Source organism: Labrus mixtus, chromosome 5 (genome assembly GCF_963584025.1).
Source record: "Labrus mixtus chromosome 5, fLabMix1.1, whole genome shotgun sequence".
Lineage (NCBI taxonomy): Eukaryota > Metazoa > Chordata > Actinopteri > Labriformes > Labridae > Labrus > Labrus mixtus.
The window spans coordinates 14,593,937-14,619,368 of NC_083616.1; the positions used below are offsets into that span (position 1 = coordinate 14,593,937).

The 25,432-nt window shown below is 40.8% G+C and overlaps 1 protein-coding gene and 1 long non-coding RNA gene across 3 annotated transcripts in view; one reads left to right on the plus strand and one right to left on the minus strand.

Moving 5' to 3' along the window:
- Positions 1–24,439, minus strand: part of LOC132974145 (GDNF family receptor alpha-2-like) — a 44,697-nt gene extending 20,258 nt beyond the window's left edge. Inside the window, exons 1-4 of one of the 2 annotated variants that reach the window (XM_061037990.1) lie at positions 23,786–24,439; positions 22,206–22,562; positions 10,833–10,919; positions 800–1,178 (exon numbers count right to left, since the gene is read on the minus strand). In XM_061037990.1, coding sequence (XP_060893973.1) covers positions 800–1,178; positions 10,833–10,919; positions 22,206–22,562; positions 23,786–23,837 — 875 coding nt within the window. In that variant the 5' untranslated portion in view covers positions 23,838–24,439. Of the gene's footprint in view, positions 1–799; positions 1,179–10,823; positions 10,920–22,205; positions 22,563–23,785 lie in introns of both variants that reach the window. The other variant, XM_061037989.1, reaches the window with a different exon arrangement.
- Positions 10,951–11,977, plus strand: LOC132974146 (uncharacterized). Its single transcript, XR_009673099.1, has 2 exons — positions 10,951–11,059; positions 11,650–11,977. It is a non-coding gene; the product is annotated as an uncharacterized LOC132974146 (long non-coding RNA).
- Positions 24,440–25,432: the final 993 nt, after the last annotated feature.

A 25,432-nucleotide genomic window follows, 5' to 3' on the forward strand; every position in this document is an offset into this window, starting at 1 on the left:
TTAGGCTACAGACTAATGAACTCACAGCATACATTCTTGTGTTAGCCAGATGTAACAGTTCATTGTGGTTTAAAAGATCTTGACAGCTGATTGGGCTAAAAAACAACCGCTGTGTTTCACCTGCTCTCAGCAGCGGCACTAACACAGGGAAACATGTCACGGCTGGGTAGGTGTGAATTGTATCCGGCCGCATGAATCCAATAGCGGCCCCATACTGGCAACGTGATCCACTAATGTTTTGTTCAGCTTAATTGAGCGTTGTCCCTTCAACTTAGACTCACATCTTCATCCTGTACCTAATAGCTGCAGCTTCCCTGGAAGTCTAATTACTTTGCTGGCAAACTCACAGAATGGAAATATACAACATCAGGATGTCACAGGGATGTGGCAGGACAGGCTGTCAAACATGAGCTCCCTCTTTTGCACGGATTCAATTTTCTTTTTTCATATTTAACATGAATATAAGATGATGATAACTCCTCACAGACACACTTTCAACATTCCATCCACAGAAGAAAACAGAAATGCACATGCATATACGCAAAGAATATTTGCCCTATAAATACTACACAAATACACTAAAGAAAGCTTTTTCCTTTTCCTGTATCCCCCCCCCCACACACACAAACACAAACACAAACACACACACACACACACACACACGCACGCACGCACGCACACACACACACACACACACACACATACACACACACACACACACACACACATACACACACACACACACACACACACACACACACACACCCACCACCAGCACTACCATATCCCTTGCGTCTACCTGCACAGAGAGTCCTGGCGGCAGACCCTCCGTAGTTCCAGACAGTTGGGTTTTTCCTTATCTTTATACGAGCAATCAGGAACGATCGTCTGCCTGCGACGCTCTGCGCAGCCCTCACTCTGGCAGGGGCAGAAAAGCAGCCGGTGGCTGAACTCGGTGGGCACACGGTCCAGGAACAACCTCAGCGCTTTGTGGCAGCGCTTCTTACTGCAGGTCTCGCCCTTGTTGGTGTCCTCCTTGCTGCAGGTAGCAATGTAGGTTGAGCGTTGCCTCTTGCAGCTGCCATTGAGGTTGCAGGCTTTGGCTGCATCAAGACAGGGGTTGCAGTATTTCTCTGTGTCGAGACAGTGGAAACCTTTTGGGGCCACAGTGAGCATCCCTGACATAGGAAACAAAGAAGAGAGAACATTTAGTGACTTTAGTGGTGCTTAAGGGGAAAAGAGTTCATGTTTGGAACCTTTTTTAGTATTCTTGTGTTTTCTGTACATTTGCAGGAAATGGATCAAAACTGCTCTATAGATCCTCTGACTTTACATTAGACACATTGTCGACAGTTCGCATAAGACTCAGTTATGATCAGTTAATAAATCAATAATCCCTAAACATCTGAAAGTTGGGTAGTTTATTGCACACATTAGATTTGAAAGCTTACAGATTCGTCAAAGCAAAACAAACATGAAAAGACTAAGAGTGTTTGGCCACTCTGAAGCTCAGAACAAGATGAGGAAGCAAAAACATTGCGCACTTTAACCAAAGACAGAGGAAGTTTGAGGAAGGTGACTGTAGGTTGCAGCTACTGAAAGTTATAGGAGTCACTGGAGAAGACAGTTCATGGCCTCATAAAGAAAAATCTATGATGATAATTTACACTTCTAAGTTTGTACAAACCAACAGTAAACCACTGGAGGGATGCCTGTAGCACACCTCCACTCTAACTGAATTATTGATTCAGTCTGTTTCAAACCTTGAGTGAAATATGAATGAATTATGCTATGATTCCAAATTGGATGTTAATACATTATTAATTTTCAGGTAGGCCTATAGCTATCATCACAATACGAAATGTAGTTGATTTAACACAAATGAAAGTATTTTTTATTCGTCTTGTAATTCATATATTTAAGAAGTTTTATGAATATAATAAAAAGAAACAAGAATCCTTGGAACATGTTGACAATAGGCTTATTCATTTGAATTCTAATCGGGTAACAACCCTAAATACTGTTATAGTGGCCTAAAACATGCGATGCTCAAGGACTTGGCAGAAACTACAACACTTACATGCTATGTTGGATTGTTCAAGTACAAGATAAAGTTATCTTTTCTCAGGGTGATCAAATGCAGAAACATTGCAATTATCCCTCAGGCTGTACATCATGTTTGTGGGAAACAGATTAGATATTCTAAGATAATGCATATACCACAGTCGTTGCACAAAAACACGACTGTTCCTGACATATAGCATTAATAAAGCCGGATGGTGTTCAGTTGTGGCACCCCTCTCTTGTATTCAGGCTATATTAGAGACTTTAACCTCCCTCCCCTGTAGATAATGATATTTCAGAGGTCGTAGCGGCATGGTGACACCCAGAGAGATTCATCTCTTATTCAACAGAACCAATCTCACTCTGTGTCTATCAGACAGCCCGGAGCAGGAAGAAGAGCTTTTATTTAAGAAGGGTGGTTTGTGGAGGTGCTGTATTATTTCCAATCCGTGCATTGCATGTTATCAATCTTAGATATGGGATGATATGGAACACAACAAATTAAAAAAAGGTGAAAAAATGAGCAAATTAATGATCTGGTGGTTTTAGATAACACTGCCACTGAAAAGAAACAGAAATCATCACAGGAAGAAGAAAGCACTCTTAAACTAGCTTTAACCCGGGCTTTCATTTAGATGTTTCAAGTTAAGGTTAAATATTTCAGGCGCTTTGATAAACATGCCCGGTGTTAAGAGACGTTCAACAGATAGGTGTTGGAAATAGTGCTCTCTTCTTTAGCGTTTGTCACAGGGCCAAGGGTACCTTTCCCTCTTTGTTTGAATGATAAGACCATTAACTTTTATGACACTTATTAAAATAAGACTTCATTATAGCATCAAATGCAGTGTGTTTATTCTTGCTCTCTCTGAGGGGAGAGGATAAAAAGTCCACAGCAGATGTCTGGCTGCATCAAAAACTTGTTAGTGTAGGAGACTAAAGAGGCAGACAGATTTGTGCTCAAATCATTTACTTATGTAAAAGCTATAGACTTACAGACAGAAAGGGAGATAATTAGCTGAGCTAGTGCAGCTTGGTTGATCTGCGATTACAACGGGAATCCAAAGAGAGATGACTTTTTGCACTGGGCAGGAAGGGGCCAAAGCAGGGCCAAAGTTTTACTTAAGTGGGCCAAGCTTAGCTGAGGCGAGCCTAAAGGAGGGTGGTGCGGTCCAGCTGGAAGGAGAAGTTAGCGGAGCAGGCTGTCCAGCGGTTCAGGAAGCATCACATTGATGGATTGCAGCTCCTAAATCTCCCCTGGCCATCTGCAGGTCTAATGTGGGCCACTGAGGGGGTCCGGGATGAAAAGAGAATAGGGGAAGAAAGAGCTACTAAGATTTATCTGACCAAGCAAGGCTGAATCCGCTTCTGAGGCTGCAGCGATTGACGAGATTTTACTACCTCTGATTGGGAAGCTGAGATTGGATCTGCTGCTCAACCCCAAAAAGATGTCCTGGGGCGAACATAAGAAACAAAGTTCATCTGATGCTTACACACAAACAGGATGATACTATAAGAGCAGGGAGGAGGAGGAGGAGGAGGAGGCAGGAAGTTAAGAAGAGGAGCTGGGAGTGGAAATGTGCAGTATTGTGTTACAGAGTTATAATTGATTTTCTAAGTGCATTACAATGAAGGTTTTGAGCAAACATACTGTGCTATAATGAGAGGAGAAAGGGGATGATAAGATAATGACACATGACGTATAAAAATGGAAAAAGCTTAAGGAGGGGAGAGAAGACTGGAGGTTGATTACAGCAGCTGATCATGACAGAGAGACAGGATAGTGGATAGAGTTGGAAATCAGGGAAAGAAGTCATGTAAGGATACCTTTCCGATAGAACAGGACAGCTGTCATTAAAAGTAACGCATGAACACCAAGATTCCTTCAAGTGTTTGTGTCGGCGTAAACCTAGGGGAAACACTGCTTAAGTAATGTTTTTTTGCATTATATCTTGGTAGCTTTTGGCTGCAGGATATGAATGCAGAGAAGTTCTAAACGTATAAAAATAATTGAGGTGTTTACATTTGTCTTTTGCTGCTTACTCATTGTTGCTTGGTGTTCCTTAGCCTCCTAATGTTTATTTGAAGTCAACTACAGTTAAAGCACCGTCATTGCTTTCAGTGATCCTTGCCGTTTGACTGTAAATAGGCTTTTAATAGGGCACACTCCACTCTATGGGCACCATAAATTAGACTCCACTGATGGTAATGTGGTGGAAATAACAATCCATTCTTTCCTCACATGCAGTACAGCACACAGAGAGCCGGGAAAACGGGAAGGTGTAAGAAAGCAGAGAGGTAAGATGTGAGATAGGGGACACCTATAAGGAGACAGATGGAGAGAAACAGAAAATTACCTTAGACCTATGCTCCAGTGAGAAATAAAAAACAGAGGATAATAAAGAAAAGAATAGTTAGGTGTGGGAGGTGGCCAGGGTGCATATGAATGAGAAGGCGCAGATAAAACATTCACGTCTACCCTGTATCTGGATTTGTATGCTTTTTTCCCAAAGTGTAAGGGATCTTCTTTCCACAGTAATTGCTCTCCGTCAGCCTAATTTGAATTCTGCATTTCATATATCATCCCATACTCAGGGGACACTGCGCTGCAGAGGGGAGTTCAGTCCAGGTTAGGAAGAGGCTCTTGGCTCTGGGTTTGTTCTCAGTAATTAGGAAAGGTGCCAAAGTTTGGATTTAATACGACCCTGGGTGAGCGTGTGAGAGCTTGTTAGGGAAGTCTTTAGTCCAGAACCCGAGGAGCATGTCAAGCATCTCCGTGTCAAAGGCCTCCTCAGTCATTAGCTCCGTACTCTGTGTTTGCAGCAGGGTCTCCAGAGGGTAGAAAGAGGGGAGCACTGGATCTACAACATCATCTCCCTAAGCCTTGCTGAGCAACTTAGAAGCAAAGACGTCATCAGAGTGAGAGAAAGACAGAGAGCTGAAGAGTTCATGAAATCGTCTGTTCTCAGGGATCAACCAAATTTTTACCTCTGAGCAAGAAATTATCGCTGAATAGAGAAACAGCGTGCAGATGAGAGAGAGGGAGCGAGGGGAGATGGAAATGATGCGAGAAGAAGACTAAATATTTGTGAGGATAAATGTGTGTGTGTTTGTGTGTGTGTGTGTGTGTGTGTGTAGGTGGGAAATGCATGTCCAAAGGAATTTTAAATCATTGTAAACACACTTTTAAATACTTGAGCTGTTTATGAGAATCTGCCTTCGAGTTCCTCTGGTGAAATTCAAAGCCTGAGCGTCCTCAGAGGCCCCCTCAGTCTTAATATGCATGTTGTTTAGTTCGCTTAACCATCACGGGAAATAACGCTAAATGTATTCAAATAATTTGACGAGATGTGTTGTTCAGGCAAAGCTACACAATATCGTGTCAATAATCTGCTTCATTTTTCTATAACATATGCAAGTAGGGAATAACTAAACTGTTGTTAAAGCCAAACTTGACAGAACAACACTGACTACTCTAAGGGGTCTCTGATAAGCGAGCTTCGTGCAACAGCTCTCATTACTGACCCACAGAGAGACATGCTAATGCTGGGCTATGGGTAAACTGATTAGAACAAAGAATTTATGAAGCATATAAACAAAGTAAAATGAACACGCACACGCACACACGCACGCACGCACGCACACACGCACACACACACACACACAGGCAAAATCAAAAGAAAAGCCACGACAAACATTTGCTCAGATACACTTAGACCCCTGCGGAAAAAAGATCTTAGTGTTTGCTTAAGCAATAGTTATTGTTTAGTGGACAATGTGGAAAATGTCAAACATTTCAAAAGCATGCTGAGCACGGCTGTTGCACCGGTCCCCCCCCCCCCCCCCCCCCAGCCCCCCCTGGCAGCAGAAACAGCGTTCTGGATTTAATTGGATGGTGGGCACACTGAGTGTAGAGGTGAGAGGCTTACTGCTCTGAGTTAGCAGGTCTAAACTAAAGGATGTTAAACTTAATTCCTGGTGCGGATGCACAATTGGTGCTGCCCTCTGCTCCTAATAAGTTAATTAGCTCAGTGCTGGGTCAAGAGGACAGAGTACATTTCATATGGAGCACATTAACAAACAAACGCAAGAAATGATATCTTTGCCTGCTGTGCGTAACATGGCATCCATTCTGGCTTTGATAAGGCTCTTGCTGCATTGTGGAGGGAGGACTCTCTGCAACATCCTTGGTACATGATGTCCTATTAATTCAAGTGGAGGGGTTATTGTTTCATACACCAACTGTGCCTTATAAGCCAGGAAAAAAACAGAAAATGTGTTGTAACTGTACAGCCAGAGTCTTCCAGAGGAGTTCTGCATGAAAGTGAAAAGCCAATCATGTCCTGGTGCTAGCTTTAGTGTGTGAAAATGTGCAGCTTTTTCTGAATATTTTGTTAAATACTGACATAACTATCTCAGCATTTTGGCTTGTACATCTGACAGAAAGAAACAATTTAAATATTTCACTATACTTATTTTTACTATTTTCTCAAATTAACGGATTTAAAACAATTAATTTATCATTTGATTAACAAAAAGTTGCCGGCCATGCATCCTAAACTTGTGTTTTCTTTGTGTTTTCATCATGTAAACAAGTGAGGTGATTTTCTTCCATTAGCAGGCTATGACATATGTGCTCTCCTATAGCATCTCCACGCTTCATCACTTTAGTGATGTTGTTGGATTCCTACTGGTGTTTAGTCCAAGTCGATTGAAACAGGTCAAAATTATACATCAATATTACTCACTATGATCAATTCCTTCAACTAAAGAGGTTTGGGGCAGAGCACAGATTATCAATAGATTTCCTCAGGGAAAGTATCACACAGCACCTTAGTCTTTTTTTTTTTTAAATTAACAGTGACAAAAGAAGTTACATAAGCATTTTCAGGGCTGAATGTCTCCTTAGCTTTCCCTTGGAGTAAACACTTTCTGTAGAGATGGTGTTGTAAGCGAAATTTCAGTATTTGCCATGTTTAGCTAAATGTATGCAGTTTGTTCCTGAATGCTAAATATGATTGCTTTATTGCATCATTATGTATTGGATTGGACATGTTGCATGCCAGTTAGGTTTGATAGTTAATATTACTGGGCTGAGATGCTTTAGATTCATGCAATAATTTCCTGCTGCACAGATACTGTACATCTGTGAAATGCATTTCAAGCATTCTTTAAATTGCTGCATTGTTATTCGCTTCTGTCAGTGTGAAGTACCACAGGTAAGACTCTGATAACAAGGACCAAAAGCATCTTCTATTGTTTGTGATCATATGCTCAGCAATTCTCAAATGTTATCAAATTACTACATTTCTGCTGTATTGTCGATTGTAGTGACGTCTGTGTTTTTGCAAAGCAGCGGTGTCAAAATAAGCATCTTTTTCTCCATGTTTCACTCAGTATGAAACAGTTGTATATGACATATACGCTTAAATGACAGTAAAGTGTGAGCACTGTGTGTTCAGCACATTATTGGGGTCATAGTGGGTTTTTGTAGCTTTAAGTTTTCAAGAGAGTGACTAGTTTCAAAGCCCTGCAATTGTAGAAAAAAAAGAGATTCAAAACATGTGTCCATCATCAATTTCAGAGAGGCGCTTATTGTTTTTGGTTGTGGGCTCTGACAATATTGTGGGCCCTTAAGTTGTCAAGAACACTCCCGAAGGAGAGAGAGAACAACAACAATTTTAACTGCATTCCCACTTGCCTGTAACAGGGTGTCACGTCCTCCTTCAGGCAGCAGACGGTTTTGTCCCCTACACATATTTACTACTAACTATCATCTCCCTCATGAGATGACCATACCCTCTGACCTCACACTGACAGCATGATGTAGCGACATGTTAAGTGTCACAGGTCACAGGCGTGAACAACAGCAATAACCAGCCTGGTGAGCAGGTGTGCAATGTCACACCTCAAGACGGGGGGGGGGGGGTCAAATGTTACAAAATCTATATGACACTGCTCAGAACATCAATTTTTTTTCCCGCCCTGCGAGGGCCCACTGTTAGAGCTCCCCTCATCCATCCAACCTTGTGATATATATAACAAACTGTACTGCAAGTTAAATCTTTTTCATTGTGTTTTGTTATAATCATTGTATACCTTTGCTTGACTAAGTAAAGCTAATGACATATTTCTAAGGTGCACAACAAAGACAATTAATTCTAATCTAACCTAAAATATGGATGTTCTGTATGTGAACCAGAGAAACATTACATTTTTCAAGCAACCTGTTAACCTTGCTGGCATATTCACACAAGTACTTCCAAGAGCGTCACAAAGATAGCAAACTGTCATTGCTTGTTGCCCATTGACAACAGGTATAAGATTCTTTTGTGACATTAAGGCCAGTCCACTATGTCACAAAACAAATTACACCTGCTTCCACCCTCTCCAGGAGTGAGAGGCCTGGCAGGCAGATGATCTATCCTGTGCCTCACTGCCAACACAGCAAAGAGATCAGCAGGAAAAGGACTACGAGTGTGGATGAGGACACTCTTGCTCTGGATGCCACTGTACTGGAAACACTGATGATGCAGGTGCACAAAGTTAGCCAGGGCAGGAGGAGCTGGGTTCAGTGCTGTACATCCAATGTTTATTTGAGGGATAGACGCCACAGGGTTAAATGTGCTCATTGTCTTTTTGCCTGTGTTCATTCAGTGCATGCAAATGTCCTGTTCCTAGATGTGAAAAAAACTACATGGTCCCATTAGTAGGAGAAGCCAGTGTGAAATAGTTTTGTAGGTATCACCCGGGGCAGTACAGAAACAGTCTCCATATGTTCTGTTTAATTTTTCGCTCAGAGTGTGAGTGCGTACAGTAGTATAGAATTTCATTTCTATTACAACTCCTGCCCCTTATCTTCCTCCCAGACAAAAAAAACTTTTAAAATAGCAGAGATTATTTTTCAATTTCCTCTTGGAGAGTATACATTCCCCTGTCCTCATCAACCAACCTGATATCAAACACTCCCTGGGTCTCTGTGCAGTTTAACATTTATAGACGTGATTATGAATCTTTTTGTGTGGTTAAGTAATCGAAGTGAGAAGTATTGCCATAAAACAAGTGTGTAATTACTTATCTGTTTGCCTGTGGTTTTCTCTCAGCGCCACAATCAATTACTCTGTCCTCAGAAATGATAAATAATGAGGAAAGCTTGAGGCTAAACAGGTTTCATAGAGCAAATCCAATATTTCACCTCAGAGAGAATTGACGAAACAGCTGAAGCAAACTAGATATGGTAATAAGTCCCCAGTTGTATCTTAATAAGTCTATGTACTGTACTCCACTCCTTGTTTGATCACAGCTCCTATAATCATATGCCTGTGGGCTGAAAAACATCTGTTATTTTTTATTATTCTGCCTGATGGTTTAGTATCAGGGCATCTTAGAACTACTCTTCATAAGTCAATGAACTTTGGGAATTGTGGTCATTTGCCCAACTGTTGTTGATGCAGCTAGTGTCACTTTTTTGGTCATGAACTAGATTCTATCCATGTTTAAACTTGTGCAGATACTGTAAAACTTCAAAGTCTGTACTTTTTACTAACCTTTTTTCCCAAACACCATATTGCCTTTTATTAGGTTCATGGCATATTAGAAAGGACATTTGTTTAGTTATTTTCACATAGTATACAGTATTTGATAGAATGTCACCTACATGTGGGGCTGCATAATCAGGATACATTGAAAGGCCATAACTCACAAGTTGTGACACATCCTGCTCACTTCAAAGTTTATCCTGGTACTAAATCCTGATACATGAATATTAAATCAATGTAGTTGTTTATGACTGTAAAAATCTGGGCATTTCCAAACACTGAAAGAACAAGTTTTGAGGATCTTGCAGCCTTGGCAGAGTTATGCGCTTTCCGAATGCTTTCTAAATGAATATGCACTTAAATCAAGGAAGGCAGTTTGCCATAATTTCCAAACCAAAAAGTAATCAAAGCACTTTTTCAGATTTATTCTGCTCTCTCTTCTTCTTACAAATAACAAACAAGCACATTTTCAAAAATAAGTGATATACTGATGATTTCAAGCTAAGGAGATTATGCAAAAAGCATGTCTTGTATCTCCTAGTTACAAAACAAAGCTGATACATCAGCTGCATCAAATGGACATTTTTCTGTATTCAGTGTTTGTAAATTGCTTTTGGCAAGAAAAGGCAAAAAAAGATTTGAAAAGAACATCCTCCGGAAATTTCTGTCAGATGTGAATGAAAGAAAACTATTGAATTATCAGGAGACTGTTGCCTGCAGCTCTGGCAATGGACAGGCGTCGCCCTTGTGTCCAGTCACACCTATTGTACAACTCGCCTCTCTGCTCTGCATTTTTAAAAAACTGCAGCCGTGACTTATAATAAGATCTGCATTGATTAGTGTTACCATGAAGGTAATAACCCGTAAATTAAATAGCAGGCTATAGCTCCCCTGCTGAGTGCTTGGCTGTTTAATTAGAAGACCAAAGAGGAAATCAAACTGAAACCAAATCAATAGCAGGCGAAAATGTGGGGTATTACACTGACAGTATATGGTTACCTCACAAGCACACAACAGCCGTCGTATGTCATGAGACCGACCAAACGACAAGCTAGCACCCAATTATTCAGAGGCCAAGGACAGTGACTGGTGGAATGCCAGATAAGAAAAACACCACCATTTGATTGTAATCTAAACCAAATGAAAATGCATTCCTCCTTTGCTAGAACAATATTTCCATTTCCATCAAATGATAAATCACCAAGTGTTCACTTGAGATCAAACCTGTGATACCTGAAGAGATGGAGGCCAAGCGGAACACGTCAGGCTGCCGATTTGGAGCAACAGGCTCATACGGAGAGGAGTCGTCCATGTCTCCACCTGAAACAACAGAAAAAAGATGAGAAAGATTACAGTTTTTCTCAGTCGCTTTGGTACATTTCTCAGATCAGAATTGAAATTCTCAAAACTACTTGTTCAATCTTCACATCATTGTGTCACTTGTGCACATCAAAAAAGCAGTTTCTCATTTCTTTGAACAAGTTGCAAATGCTTTGGTATATCCATTCAAATGATTATGTACAATTCTCTGCTGTTTCCTACATTATCAATTGCTTATGTCATGTTGCTCAAAATGTATTATAATGGGTCTCTGTTGAATAGTCTCACCCCCCACAACATTGAGGCATTAGTTCATCGCATAAGTCTTGCAAAATGGTTGAACAAGTTGTCATAATATGTCAAGCATATTTCTATACATTTCCATTAGACTTTTTTTCTAAATCTGTCCTGAATTGGTAAATAGCTCCCAGGTGAATCTTGACTTTCTCTAACAAAGGGAAATGTGTGAAGCATTAGATCAACCAATGATCAACCAGTTTTCTGAAATAGCTCAAAGGTGCATCTCATGAACCATCAACTGGCAAGTATATATATCTAGCCGGAGCACAACACAATGTTACAATGTCAGACAATGGGAGGACAAGGAATTGGACGGGGTCAACAGCCAGAGGAAGAGGAGTGAGGCTGCGTGGCGGAGGAGCTGGGAGGCAAAACAGAGGAAGAGGCAGAAGAGGCCGAGGACATGTGCGCGTTCCTGATGAGATAAGAGCCACACTTGTAGACCACGTTCTCAATCATGAGCTTACAATGGCCGAGGCTGGTCGAAGGGTGCAGCCAAATGTTGGGAGAACAACTGGAAATACTGGAAAGTATATGATCGCCAGCGTCAACGTCAGGAGGTGTAGGAAGACTGCACTGTAATTCCTACAGCACTGCATGTACAGTTTTCCCTAAGGAGATTGTCCTATGTTCACATTTCTACTTTTGTTTTTTTGTTTTTTTCTTTGTGCTATGCAGTGCTGTCTTTTCCTTTCTGTATCGCAATGACATGGTCTGTCAACAAATTACAGTACAAACAGTTAAAGCGTAAATGTGAATCTTGTCCAGTCTCTTGCAATCAATCTCCCACATACACTAAGGTGTAACTTATAATTTACAATAATTATCATCAGACCTTTAGCCATAGTTGATATCAGAACACCCCTCCAGAGTACAGTTATATTGACAACATGACTAAGCAATTTGGCTGTCTTATCCGTACACAATGACACAAGGACTTGTCATTCTGATGGCACTGACATGTTCATTGACACAGATATTTACTTTTGAGAGATGAACTAAGGATTTTGAGCAAGAGACTGGCTTTTGCAGGTAATCCACGGTGTTTTGCTATTTGTACGAATTGTTTTGAGAAATGCACTAACTGTTTTGCAAATGTCGAGGATGATTCGAGAAATGTACCAAAGCGACTGAGAAAAACTGTAATTACCACTCACATGGATGACCTGCTCTACAATTTACCTTTCCAGCAGATAATTTGATTTTAAACACTACACTATAAATAATCACGTGGAAAGCTTGTTTAGAATTATCTCCAATAACATCTTCAATAACATGAGAAACGCTAAAAACATAAAGGAAATTCAGTCTGTGATTTGTGTTTTGGATTGAAAAAGCACATTTTATGGAAATGCGTCAGTAAAGCCTTTTTCAATTTTCCCTGTGACGGACTGAATGCATGTTTTGGATTTAAATGAGACATTAATGATGTCATTTCCCAGTATCAAATTGGCTGACCATGTACCGAGGCAAGTATGAGCAGTCAGTTATTTTGTCCAGGAAAACTGCCTGTTCATCTTGGACAAATCATTTCTTTTTTGAGAAACTATTTTCTGCTGTGGTTTGAGCAGCTGAGGGACTACAGCCCAAACAATATACATTTTCCCTGCTAACAATGTGTAGCCCAAGCTGTTTGTAAAACATAACATTTTTTTAAAAATCAAATTAGCACTTAACTGACTGAGTCTCTCCCATGTGCCTGCTTCTCTGTAGGCCCTAATCCCTCATTTAAAATTCATAGCCATTCGGTGTGATTGAGACAAACCCTCCAGTGTGTAATAGCTTTGCATTCTGATCCCAACAGAAACACGGTGAGGGTGTTTTGAGGAGGGCTGTGAGGTCCCGTCTGCAACAATTGAGAAAATATGAAACCTGTTGGTACACGACTACGCGACCTAAACAACCCATCAGCGGATTCAATCAATAGATAGAGAACATTATGTTTATCCTTCCCAAATGCTTTCATAAAGAGGATGCTAGCTGATAATATGTAGTCTACTGATAACAGGTAAGGAAGGCAATTGTGGGAAGTGTAACTGTGTGTGTGTGTGTGTGTGTGTGTGTGTGTGTGTGTGTGTGTGTGTGTGTGTGTGTGTGTGTGTGTGTGTGTATTTACCATCCCAAACAGTACAGTGTGTCTTATGTCTCTAGTGAACTTAATCTTCAAATAAGAGTTGGAAATAAACACTGTGATAACATCTGCTATGTGTTCATACTTCACTACTGAAATAAAAGTTTTTCTATTTGAATTTCTACATTGTAGTAAATGTATATGCATGTATTCTGGCACACGGTAAAATGGAATGGTTACAATTACAAATGTAATAGACAAGGAAATGACGGATTTCTATCATAATTTGTCCACATAGTAAAGAAAAAGCAACCTCTGTGAATGTTTAGAGTCTGTGCTTTAGCTTTCACTCCGCATCTCCTCTCCATCAATATTGATAATCAAAACAAGATCTAGCAGCTCAGCTGGCCATTCTCTGAGCACATATAGCTTATTGACATATGGCACAGTTGAGGATTGTAAGCCTGTTTCAGTGAGAGAAAAGGAGCAGAGGGGAGTGGGACCACAGACACAAAGGAGAGAAAAGAAAAGAGAGAGAAAATTAGAGGAGAAACACAAATGGGGCGAGAGGGAGACTTAGAGATAATTACGTAAGTCCTCAAAGTTCTAAGTGCATTTGGTTTGACTTTCTCTTTTGTATTGAAAGATATACATGCACATTTATTTGAAATTGTATCTGTCTCTATTTTTTCCAGATGTCTTTGTATCAATCATATTTAAACTTATGTTCTACTTCTCTATATTTATGTCTAGTGAAAGGATGGTGGACTCGAGATCTCTGTAATTACAACAATTATCTTCTAAAGCTACAGTACTTTAGAAGCATATGGGGACTTCAAGACATCCACTTAACTCCTCCAACATCCACCTTAAACCCCCTTCCATGTTAGCACTGGGAAAAGTTATTTTGTATTTCAAAGAACAAGGTAAAAAAAAACATTTCCACATGAAAAGTGCAAGGCTGTTGTGCACTAAGAACGTTTTGTGCTGTGCAGAGAAACATGGACTAAGGATGCCCCTTTCTTTTGCCAAAATCAAAACATCTTGTAATGAGGTTTCTAACCGTTTTGTTCAGGCAGCTTCTCACAGAGAAGGGAAGCTTCACTGCACAATCAGCCAGGAATCAAACAGTGTTATCCACACTAAATGTCCTAAGAAGAAATGTACAGTGTGTGCTGCGGTGTTCCGATGCAACAATAATGCTCAAGCCAAACCTCAGCTGTGGTTAATGAATTTAAAAATCTTATTTACATGGATGTTACAAGTGCTGTGGAAATAAAATTGCAAAGCCTGTTATAATAACACACACCCTTAGGAAGTAAAGAAAAAAACACCACAGGGGGCCTTGTTGTACTTGTTGTAAAAACAAAACCATGGACCCAATTATGCATTTATAATGGAAATTCTTCCCAGCTGTTTAGTGATAAGATGTTTTTAGCCACAGGGCAACAACTTATTGCTGTAATTAAGGCTTCGTTTGACTTCATTTGCTCTGATACTAGGGAGCATGACCGGCACAGCTCCTACAGACTATAAGGCCTTCCCACAGCTCAAGCATGAGAGGAATGCTGCTGTTAAGTGGATTCAGTCCTCTTCGGGGTTTTATGAAGCCGTTAGGCACCATCACTCATCCTTTTCATATGCATTATCGATGAAACTAAACTCCTGAGGTGATGGAAACTGTCCTATGGATTTTTTTGTGACATCCTTGGCAAACTATTTATGGCTGGAAGCAAAGTCAATTTGAATAACTGTCATTCACCTTGTTTTGTTTTTTAAAGGTGCCCTATACTGATTGCGATCCTGTTTAATATTGATTTTATATTGCTACCTGTTTTCGCTGCAGGCAATGCTGACAGAAGACTCACCTCCAGCTTATTTTCTTCTCATTCATATGATAACAATATATTGCAACATTGCTTCATGCTCTTATATTAATCACAACACATAGAAAGCTTAGCACAGACTGAGCAGCCTGGAGCACAGCCGGAGGTCTTCTGCAAAGCCCTGCTGCTTGTTGCACGAACTCGGCTGTAACAATATGTGACCGTCAGAGCTCCAAAAGTTTTACAAATGAGCTGTCAGTAGAGATAAGGTTGGCCAGAACACTTTCCCTTTCTAAATACGACTAAAAACACACTTGTATTTCAAAGAAATGTATCAGAGAAAATGCTGGAATCACATTTGATTTGATTAAAAATAGATCTTATCTTTCCTCTTCACTTCCTCCCATAATGTGCTTGTCCCAAACACAGAAAAGATAAAGTAAAGAGATAGCACAGTTGGATCTTTCGTCAAATTGTTTAGGCGAGAACACAAGTCGCGGCATAAATCCAGTTAACGGCTCTTCTTTTGAAGAAATATTGACATTTTAAACTCAATTTAAAACCTTACAAATAGAATATTGGATTAGCTCGCTATAATAATTCAAGTCACAATTCCAATCCAGCGTGGCATGGTGGGCAAACACAGCTGAGGAAATGAGTGCTGAAATTTCCCCCCTTGCCTGCGGCTATGCGACTGTAATGTTAATATGAATAGTTACACACTCACTAACCTAAATCAGCGTTTTAGTACCTGGTGTCAGGTGCTTAATGTTGAATGTGGTGTAAATCCTGCAAAAATGTAAGTAAAAACGACTATCATCTTTATGGCATCATATTGGGGAGGAAATTAAAAGCTGTGGAGCCAAATATATCATCCTCTTCTCATGGTTTTGCATAAAATACTCAAAGGAAACCAATAGTTTTATAAATTAAAGTCTTAATAGCTGATATTAAGCCACTTAAATATTGACTGTAAACAGGATTAGTGCTGCTTCACTGGTAACTTAGTGATGACGCCCCAAATGCTTAAGCTGACTTTATAAATTGTGTTTGACTCAGTTGTGCTTGGAGTTTCTCCATCTGCAAAAAGGAAACTTGGCGGTCTTGTTTCAACAAGCAGCTATTTCAATTAATGATGCGTAGAGTGAAGCAGAGTGACAGAGATAGAGAGAGAGAGAGAAATAACCATGCTGTGATGACAGCCGCCAGGGCTGCTAGTTGACTTCCGTGCTGCACATTCATTGTGCGGTGCTGTGAACCTTTCTGCCAGGAGTGAGTCTTAATACCCACATCATGACAGTATTCACTGAACAGAATGACCCGTCACTCACTCTCCCCCCTGATAGAGAGCTTGAGAACTCACTCTGCAATAAAAGACCAATCTAAACTCTACTACCTGCCCCTCATTTCAGCCAAACTGTCACACTCTGTACCCGCCTTATAGTGAATGGGAGTCATCTCAGGCAGTTCACCTTACAGTGGAAAATCATTACACTGATTTATGAGGACAAACAGCACCTGTTTTGTCATCATATTTCAATGATCCTTTTCACATTTTGGGATGAAAGATGAAAGCAGAGACGGAGGTATAGAAAGGACAAAGAGGGGAAAGCTTTAAAAGACCTTATTGATCACATCCAGGAGCTATCGACAGGTCCCTTCCTCTGATGATGAAGTAGCCACCTAGCGTGTACTGACTGGGTTTCCTGCACATGCAGGGAGAGAGGGAGAGAGGGAAGAGGGTATATTCAGCATGCAGGGGCCTGCTTCCCCTTTCCCCTGACACGTGGGGTAGCAAGGAAAAATGTTCTGCTTATGACAGTGGATGGCTAAGGTAATGGCCGTTGACTGCTACCATTGCTCATAGTAATGATGGTTTCACACAGGAATACTGTGTACCTTTGGACCCCCACCTCCTCCTCCCCCTGTATGGTTTCCCATGTCTACCTTCTCTTTCTTCCTCTCACTCCTTCCCACTTTGGTTTTCTCTTAAATTTTCTCCCACTTCATCATCTGTCCACGGCCCCATCTTCACACCGCCATCACCTTCTGTCCTCTCCCTTGCCCTCGCCATTTCTCTTCCTTCCCTCCTAAATCCATCATGATGTGCTCTGCATTTATTCCTGTTTCATGTAACATCCCGCAGCATTAGGGGCCAACTTGTGATATTAGCATGATGTTGTGACATATTCAGAGGGTGACCTTTGCAGCACTGACATTCATGAAAATGGGGGGAATAAATCATTCCAAAAAAATGAAGGGTATTCTGGTCATTTCAGGCAAAAAATAGTCTCCTCTCACAGTGAAATGGAGCAGACTGGTGTGGAGACTGGAGACGGGAATTTTTCTCTGCTAATTTAAGTACCATGAAAGGTCCTTTAAAAAGAAGATCTTCGATTCCTTCTTTAGACCAATGCTGTGGTTTCATAGCTGAGGCTATGAAATAATGTATGTTGTAGGTTGGGAAACTTATCGTTTAAATGACTGGTTCTACTCCACACCTACAAGGCTCTATCCACGAGGCCCAGGGCAGAATTGAAAGAGAACCGCAGCCACCTATACAATATCCCTTCTGTGTAGCAGCCAATGTTTCTTTCTTAGTAATTACTTCTTTTATAGATTCAAACTGCTAGACCTCATTGCCTCGCACCAACTCACGCCAATTCAGAGCAGAAACCACCCATTATCCATCAGGGCAGGCTGCATTGACACATTGAATTTAGCTGCCATTTGCCTTTAGAAAGGACAATTAACAGGTCACCATTAGCACCATTACTGACGGCTCAAAGACCAGCATTAGAAAGCTCTTGAGCTGGGGATTTTAGGCTAAACAGGGCAGAGAAGAAATCTGACACTTTATCATACCTGCAGGATCCAACAGATCCACATCAGTAAATATTGTCTTCCTAAATTCATAATGCTGTAGAAAGGTAGCAGCCACCACCTGCTCAAATTTGTCAAAAATGCTTTCTGCTGGCATTTCAAGAAGCAACACATGATGATGACATTGAGTCATGTTGATGTCGTACAGAGGCAACTTGTGTTGTTAAGTGTTTTCTGAGTTTCTTCAAACAAATTGTCAAGAAGATTGGAGTGGAGAGACCAGATCCTTAAAGTGCCCGGACCATGTTCCACACAAATGATGTGTCTCTTCACTTCTTACAGACACAGGACACCCTGTAGCCTGCAGAGAGCTGACCCACTAGGGATTTCATGGAGTTTGACTTGGCTGAAGATTGAATGCTTAACTTTTGAGTCTCGGGGTAGACTCTTTGGTCTGCTTCAAGCAGCCTACATACAACATTTTACTTACTTATGTCAGACTGATGGAACAGTGGACTCTCACAGGAAGGAGAAGTTAGATGGGTTAGATGGGTTACAATGTAAGTAATGTCTATACCTTTCTATTTAATTGTCTACTTCTGGCTGCAGACGCCAGCAAATGACACATTATAAATACAGAAATATTGATCTAATGTAAAAAACAAACAAAGATAAAGTTTGTTTTCATTTTGTTGCTGTTGCTTTATCTCATTGGCAGCTGATGAAACCATTTTGCAGCTAAATGACATAAATCTCAGTGAAGACTAAAATTAAGCAGCAAAGTAAAGAAGTCCAAGGTTGTTTTGAACCTTTGAATGAATGATACTCTGAATCACTTAAGGTACAGCCCCTGAACTCATTCACATGGTGAGCACTTGTGGTCTTTGAGTTGGCAGTTTCCCTTTGATCAAGAAAATAAAGCACTTCTTGGTAGTGTGCACATTTCGTATAGAACCAAAAAAAAAAGCAGGCTTGACCTTTTGTTGCTTAAACTTTGATCCTTACTTTATTTTTTTTACACCTGGTTTGAATTCCGGGGGACCTAAGGGGTGCTAGGCTCCCCTGAAAAGGACATGAGCTGCGTTGAAAGCCTCCTCTGAGACGTTTGGGAGGGGGCTCTCGGAAATTGTCCAATTTTAGGTTATATTATGTTCTGCACATGAAAGTTCCTGAAAAGAAAGACTAGTATAAATATTGGTATTGTACGTTTATTTACTCAAAACATTTTTCGGCCTCTGTCTCCACTTATAACACAATTCTGTGTCTCTTCCTGCTGTGTCCATCCATGTGTGGAAGCACTGCCCTTGAATTACTAGATTACTGTAGCCACCTGAACTCATACATCCAGTGGGCGCAGTATTTGAATGAACTATAGCCGGAGGGAGAGGGAGCTGCGAGCTGCAGACAGCTGTTTTATTTGGGTGTGGTTACAATTTTTGTAGCTAAATAATGCTTGGGTTTTTTCTTAAAGTAATGCGTTGTTCTTTTTCACCCTGCTGCTGCACACTTACGTGTATGTGCATGCACGTGACTTGGGAAGTCGTGGTGCTTACCAAAAAATTGGGCTCCCCTGAAAGCCACAGTGTAATTCGAACCCTGATTTGATATACTAACTTCTACTAACCACCATTATATTTCAATGTGAAATATCTCTATACTGCTCATTTTGAAAAAGGCAATTGTATGAAGAAACAATCAAAAACATTATTGGGTACTAAGTCTCAAGCACAAGATGCGCTCTTTTTTGACAATAAAACATCATCATCATCATCATCATCATCATAAAATAGAAACTGGTTGTTGATATGAAGCCCTAAAGTGTGTAAAGTGCTACAAACATTTTTACATTTGTCATTCGTAAAGCCTGACAAGAACCATTGGATCATTTCCTATCCCAAAGGACATACAAATTGTTATTATCTTAAAATAAAAGGAATTACGTTCCAGTATACTGTGTTTGTTTTTTATGTTCACAGATCAAATTTTCAATTTAATCAGTTTTTTTATTCACTTGGGTCCATATTTGAAATAAAGAATATTTATACACGCACTAAATAAGGAAGTATGATAACCTTGCCCAGGGCAGTGGAGCATCTGCGTTGTGTTTGTGTACAGAGCTGTTCTTGGAGCAGAGCATTTATTCTCTCCATGTCCATCCCTGGTTGACATCAGTTTGCTCATCACAGATACAATGGTTTAGCCCTCGAGCTTGCAGGCTGGATTCCTGCCTCCTGATCAGCATTGGTTATAAGATTCTCAATAACTCATAGCTGCACCCTGATTTCTACGGCTTTCCAGACTTTAGGGTGGCCTAAGGCTTAAGGAAAGTAGCCATATGTGCAAAAGTGGCTAAATAAGTTTCTCCTCAAGCTAACACATTCTACTTTTCATGTAAATCTTATCACATCAGTTGGACTTTTCTTTCTGCCAGTTCCTTTACCCTTCTTCTTTTAATCCCTAGTTTGCTGTCTTTTTCTCTTTCATACTCTTCAATATCCTTTATTATAACAAATTTACATGAATGAGTTCAAACGTTTTAAGCTTACTTACATAATCAAACACAACACCTTACATCAAAACCTTCAAACGCCTTTTATCCAGAAAATGATTTTTAGTGCTGCAGAAGTGAGCTTTTAGCACCATTTCCAGCAGGTCTGTTGGGATTCGGCCCCTCGTGTTGGTTTCCAGAGATGGATGTTGTACATAGATTGTTTCCAGTTAACAAAAGACTGCTTGACTGCACAATGGATCGTGATTAGATTAAAGCTGCACTGTAAGAGCTTTTCGTTTGTGTTAAAGCAGGTTTTTATCTCTGAGGGTGACATGGGCCAAAACGGGACGCTGCTGAGAGGCATTTATTCGAAAAAATAAAACACAAGCTCTGTGAAGGGCAATACGGCAGGCACAAGCTGTCTCTGTCCATGACAATCAGACAACCTGCATGATCTTTTGAAACCCAAACACTTTGACTAAAGCAGATATTTGTCTGGGAAAGGAGAAAGAGCATGAGAAAGAGGAGGAGTAGGAGATAAGACAGATCATTGCAAGATAGAAAAGGAGAGAAAGACAGGGAGACCGAAGGCCTGGGGAGCATCCATGTCATTACATTTCCCTTGAACTCATGTCAGGGACCCTCTGCTGCCATCAGTCTGATGAAGTGTAGCTGGTGCTATGAGTAGTCAGCCCAGCGAATCACTTCATGGATCACAACACAAAAGCCCAGAATGCTCAAAGCTTGGAGACTTTTCCACCATTAGCCCACGTGTCAAACAGCCAACCACATAATGTCCTCCGTGTTTACGTGGCATGACTCTTGACATCACATAGCACATGTACTCGCATGGAGAAATGTCACTCTTGGGTTAAGGCCTCCCTTAAGCCTGATCCCCAGGGCATGGCATCTCTCGCAGCTCTGATTCACTCAGTCTTGTCTTAATATGAGACACTGTGTGCATTTGACCCTCAGGGTGGACCAAGAGTGATGTCAGTCCAAGAGGCTGCTTGGTGCTCTCTAAATGTTCAAACAAAAAGGTTTGACTGTTACAATAAGAGTGCTTTTATTTTATGTCCAGTGTAAGTGGACAGATAAGGGCCACTGAGCTATAAGACTGCAACCTAATTACATAGTAATATGGAACACTTTAGGTGGAAACCAATAAGTCCACCATAACAGGTCTACGTAATGTAATTCCATTATAGATCCATTACCTTTGAGAGGGTGAGGAAAGTAGGAAAGCATATATTTTTCATCAAGGGCTTCTGGGTATCACTGTAAGGGGGCATCTGGGAATTGGGCATCAACAAAGGGTGTGGTGCACATCCTTCTTGTGTTTGCCCTGAAAGTGCACTTGTACTTGAGAGTGGAAGATTCATTTTGAATAAATGTAATAATGCTGCCAAAGAATGTGCTAAGTCATACACATTTATATCAATAGAAGTGAATAGCAAAGGCACAGACACAGAGATTTTCACGGTAGCAATTCACATGCATCTACTTGTATGCATTACACAAAAACACTGAAGATGTTGTAAATCTGCGAATCACAGCCAAAGGGGGAATGCAGAAGGGAACATATTACACTGAAAACCAAGATCAAGCTGCCTAAGTGAAAGGTGAAAGAAGAAGCACGAACACATTTGTGTTTTGTTTTATAAAGAAACATCACGTTTTAGATAGGTGGTATGACTTTTAAACTCCTGAAACTACCATACATTTTAATATAATGTGAATTTTGAGGCAGACGTACAAAACCACCTGCATCCTACCTTCAGTGAGTCCCATGTGGATGGTCCAGTAGTTCTGCAGACACTGCAGCTCCTTCTTCATGCCCCTCTTACAGCGGCAGTCATACAGAGGACTAACCAGCAGTACCTCCAAAGCGGCCTGGCACTCCCTGTTGTTGTCCAGCATGGCTTCCTTCTCTTTGCCCACAAGGCACTGGCGCATCACCCGGTACCTGGAGCTGCAGAACGGGTTCTGGTTACACATGTCACTCGCCTGGATGCAATCCACCCACTCTGGCTGTGCTACAGGCCCAGACCCAGTGCCTGGAGATCCTGGAGAACCGTTGGCCAAGGACGCGGACAGAGCAGAGGGACCACCCCAAGAACTGGATGCTTCATCTAGGTGGGGACCAGGAGACAGTTTGGGGGTAACAAGAGAAAGTGGGGATAGAATTGCAATAAAGGGTGTGAGGGGTTTGTAAATTTGTGTGTGAATGCAGGTTCAAGCACATGCCATACACTTAATTTTGATCTTGTTTTTTTTCCTCTTAATGTGGGACTTATAAACTGGTTTTATGCTATTACAAGCCCTGACATGCAGAGGCATTTTTTAATTTAAGATAGTCACATACTTCACAGTTCACATGAGTCTTGTCCTGTAATCACCTACAATCATCCAAAGCCTAAAAAACATGTTAGTCTACAGCTTTTAGTTGACTATTAAACCTAATTAAGGGGCGGCTTGATCATTGAAGATTGTCTAATTATCTCATATCAAAGAAGCACCTACAGGACCTGAACTACGCTTCAGTCCCATCCAGATAAGCTGAAAACGAGTTTGAAATGAGTTAACAGTGATCCACAGATCAGAGGCGCAGGTGCTGCAGTTTGACAGGAGTCAAGATTCAAACGCACCTTCACGCAAACCAAAGTACAAACAGAGAAATGACAAGAGCGACCCCTTGTGGTGATATTTAGCATTGATTTCAGAGAGGTGGAAACACTGCATCGGTGGGAGAGAGCAACGGGTGAGGAAGAGTCAGCTGAAGTAACCAGAGACAAATATTCTGTTAGCAGGCGGATTTTAACTTTAGAAGTGGCCTGTGATGAAACTTCTTACGATAATTGTGCTGAAGATGATAATGATGATAATGATGACGATTCATTTCCTCAAAATCAACTACACAAGTGTGTAACTGGACATTTATTTTGACATAGCATAAGTTTGAATCCGAATGAAATATGGATTGTGCTGCTGCAGTTATGAGCTTTGCATAATTGGATTAATTTTGTAACACAACAGAATCCACAGTTAATGGATCCAGAAGTGATTTAGTTGCATACTCTAAGTTCGGTAAGCACCTCTAGGTGACACTTAAACATAATTAAATCAACGCATCCGACTGCAACATGACGCCCTTCATCATTTACAACAAATAATTTCAAAAGATGAATAATCGTTCGCCCTAAAACAACTCCTGCAAGAAAAAGTGGAAATAATACAAGATCATTTCCCCAACGAATTATTAAGGATTTAAGAACTTCTCTATGGGAGCTAGAAATGTCAGAATTAGCACATTTACACACCATCGCATATGCTGTTTTCATATTTCACTTCTCACCTAGGAGCAGAAGGAAGCTGTAGACGCATATCCAAACAGTGACAGACTTCATGTTGGCTGCAGAGATGAGTTAGTGTCCAAGAAGGAGACTAAATATTTCCACCTGATTAAAGGTTAATTCCCTCTCTTACGATCCTTGACCCAGGTGCAGGCTAACTGTAAAAAAAAAAAAAATGAAAAGCTGTATCCTCATTAAAGTCGCACGTTCGAAAATATCCTTAAAATAATCCACGTTTTATTTATAAACTAACCACGAACCGGAAAAATCCCCTGATTTCGAAGAACAAAAAAAAAAATCAAATGCCAATCAATCACTCAAGCTGTCAATCCATGAAAGCAGTTTCTCAGGGTCCGTGTGTGCTGCGTTCATACCGATAAACTACAGAGACTTGATCTCTCCGCATTATAGGGCTCAGGCTGCGCGCTCCAAATGCCCCTTGGAGATAATTTGTTCCTAAAACATCCCTCAAACTGGCATGAAAACGATCTGTCGGCTACAGAAAGGTCTGTAACGTGCTAGAAGAAGTCATCTATAAGTGCCTCAAAACGCTGCTTGCTGGATTTTTCCCTTTTCTCACCACTGGCTCCTTCAAAATCTGTGCGCTCCTGTGGAAGGAGTGAACGCTTCTTTTGCACTGACTGCATGTGTGTGTGTCGAGGCATCACAGCACTTTATAAAGAGGAGTTTGTGTGCTCCAGCAGAGGGCGCTGTGAGCAGTGGGTGCCCTCATTGGAAAACGTTGGACTGGCTCACATTGAGGGGCCAATAATAAATGTTACCCAATAGAAGAATCAGCAGAACAACACATGCGGAGTTCAGCAGTATATATTATAGTGACTTTACCTGGCCTATAAGGTATTTATTTGATCTCCTCCAGCAATGCAATATGACTTCTTGTGAAAGCATATACACATTATGGGAATTAATTTCTGTGGTCAATGTGCAATATCTGTCATGCACCATTAAAATCTTTTTCATAGGTGGTCTAGAGTCCTGCTCCAAATACAACTGAAGGCAATTCTTGGAGGAAATTGAGAGTTGCCTATTTGCATTCTTCCGGTCATCCGGTCATACAGCACATAGTGAATCTTTTATGCCAAGTATTTAGGAAGGCCACTTGCCCATTTCATGTGTGGCTGACATCAGCCCCTTTATTCCAACAATTCACTGAAATCTGCAAATGATTTTTTGGGACAGAGTTCAAGGGTTGTGACTCAACAATCATGGTGAAAATGCCACCATTCATTCATTCATCCATACCCCAATACTTCACTTCACATCTGGGTTTCCTCTGATTGAAATAAAGATAAAAACAAAGGAGCACAGTGCTTCATATTATATGTGTGCTCAGAGGAAATAAGCCCACAGCCTGAAGAATCTTGCCATTTTTCAAAGTAGCTTCACATTAAACAAAATGACTTTGTTGCGCATCACTGCTTAAATAGTGCCTGGAATGTCATAAATCTTTGTAAATCTTGAAAACAAAGTCTCTATTTAGTGGCTGTGACAGTGACAAACTGCAAGGCCACTGGCTCATAATGATGTTTGACTGTCAGCCCAGGCTGCCATCCAAGAGGGAAAAGAGCTTGAAGTTATAATGCCTCATTCTGCCTATATTGGCCTGGGCTTATTCTCATCTCCCCCCA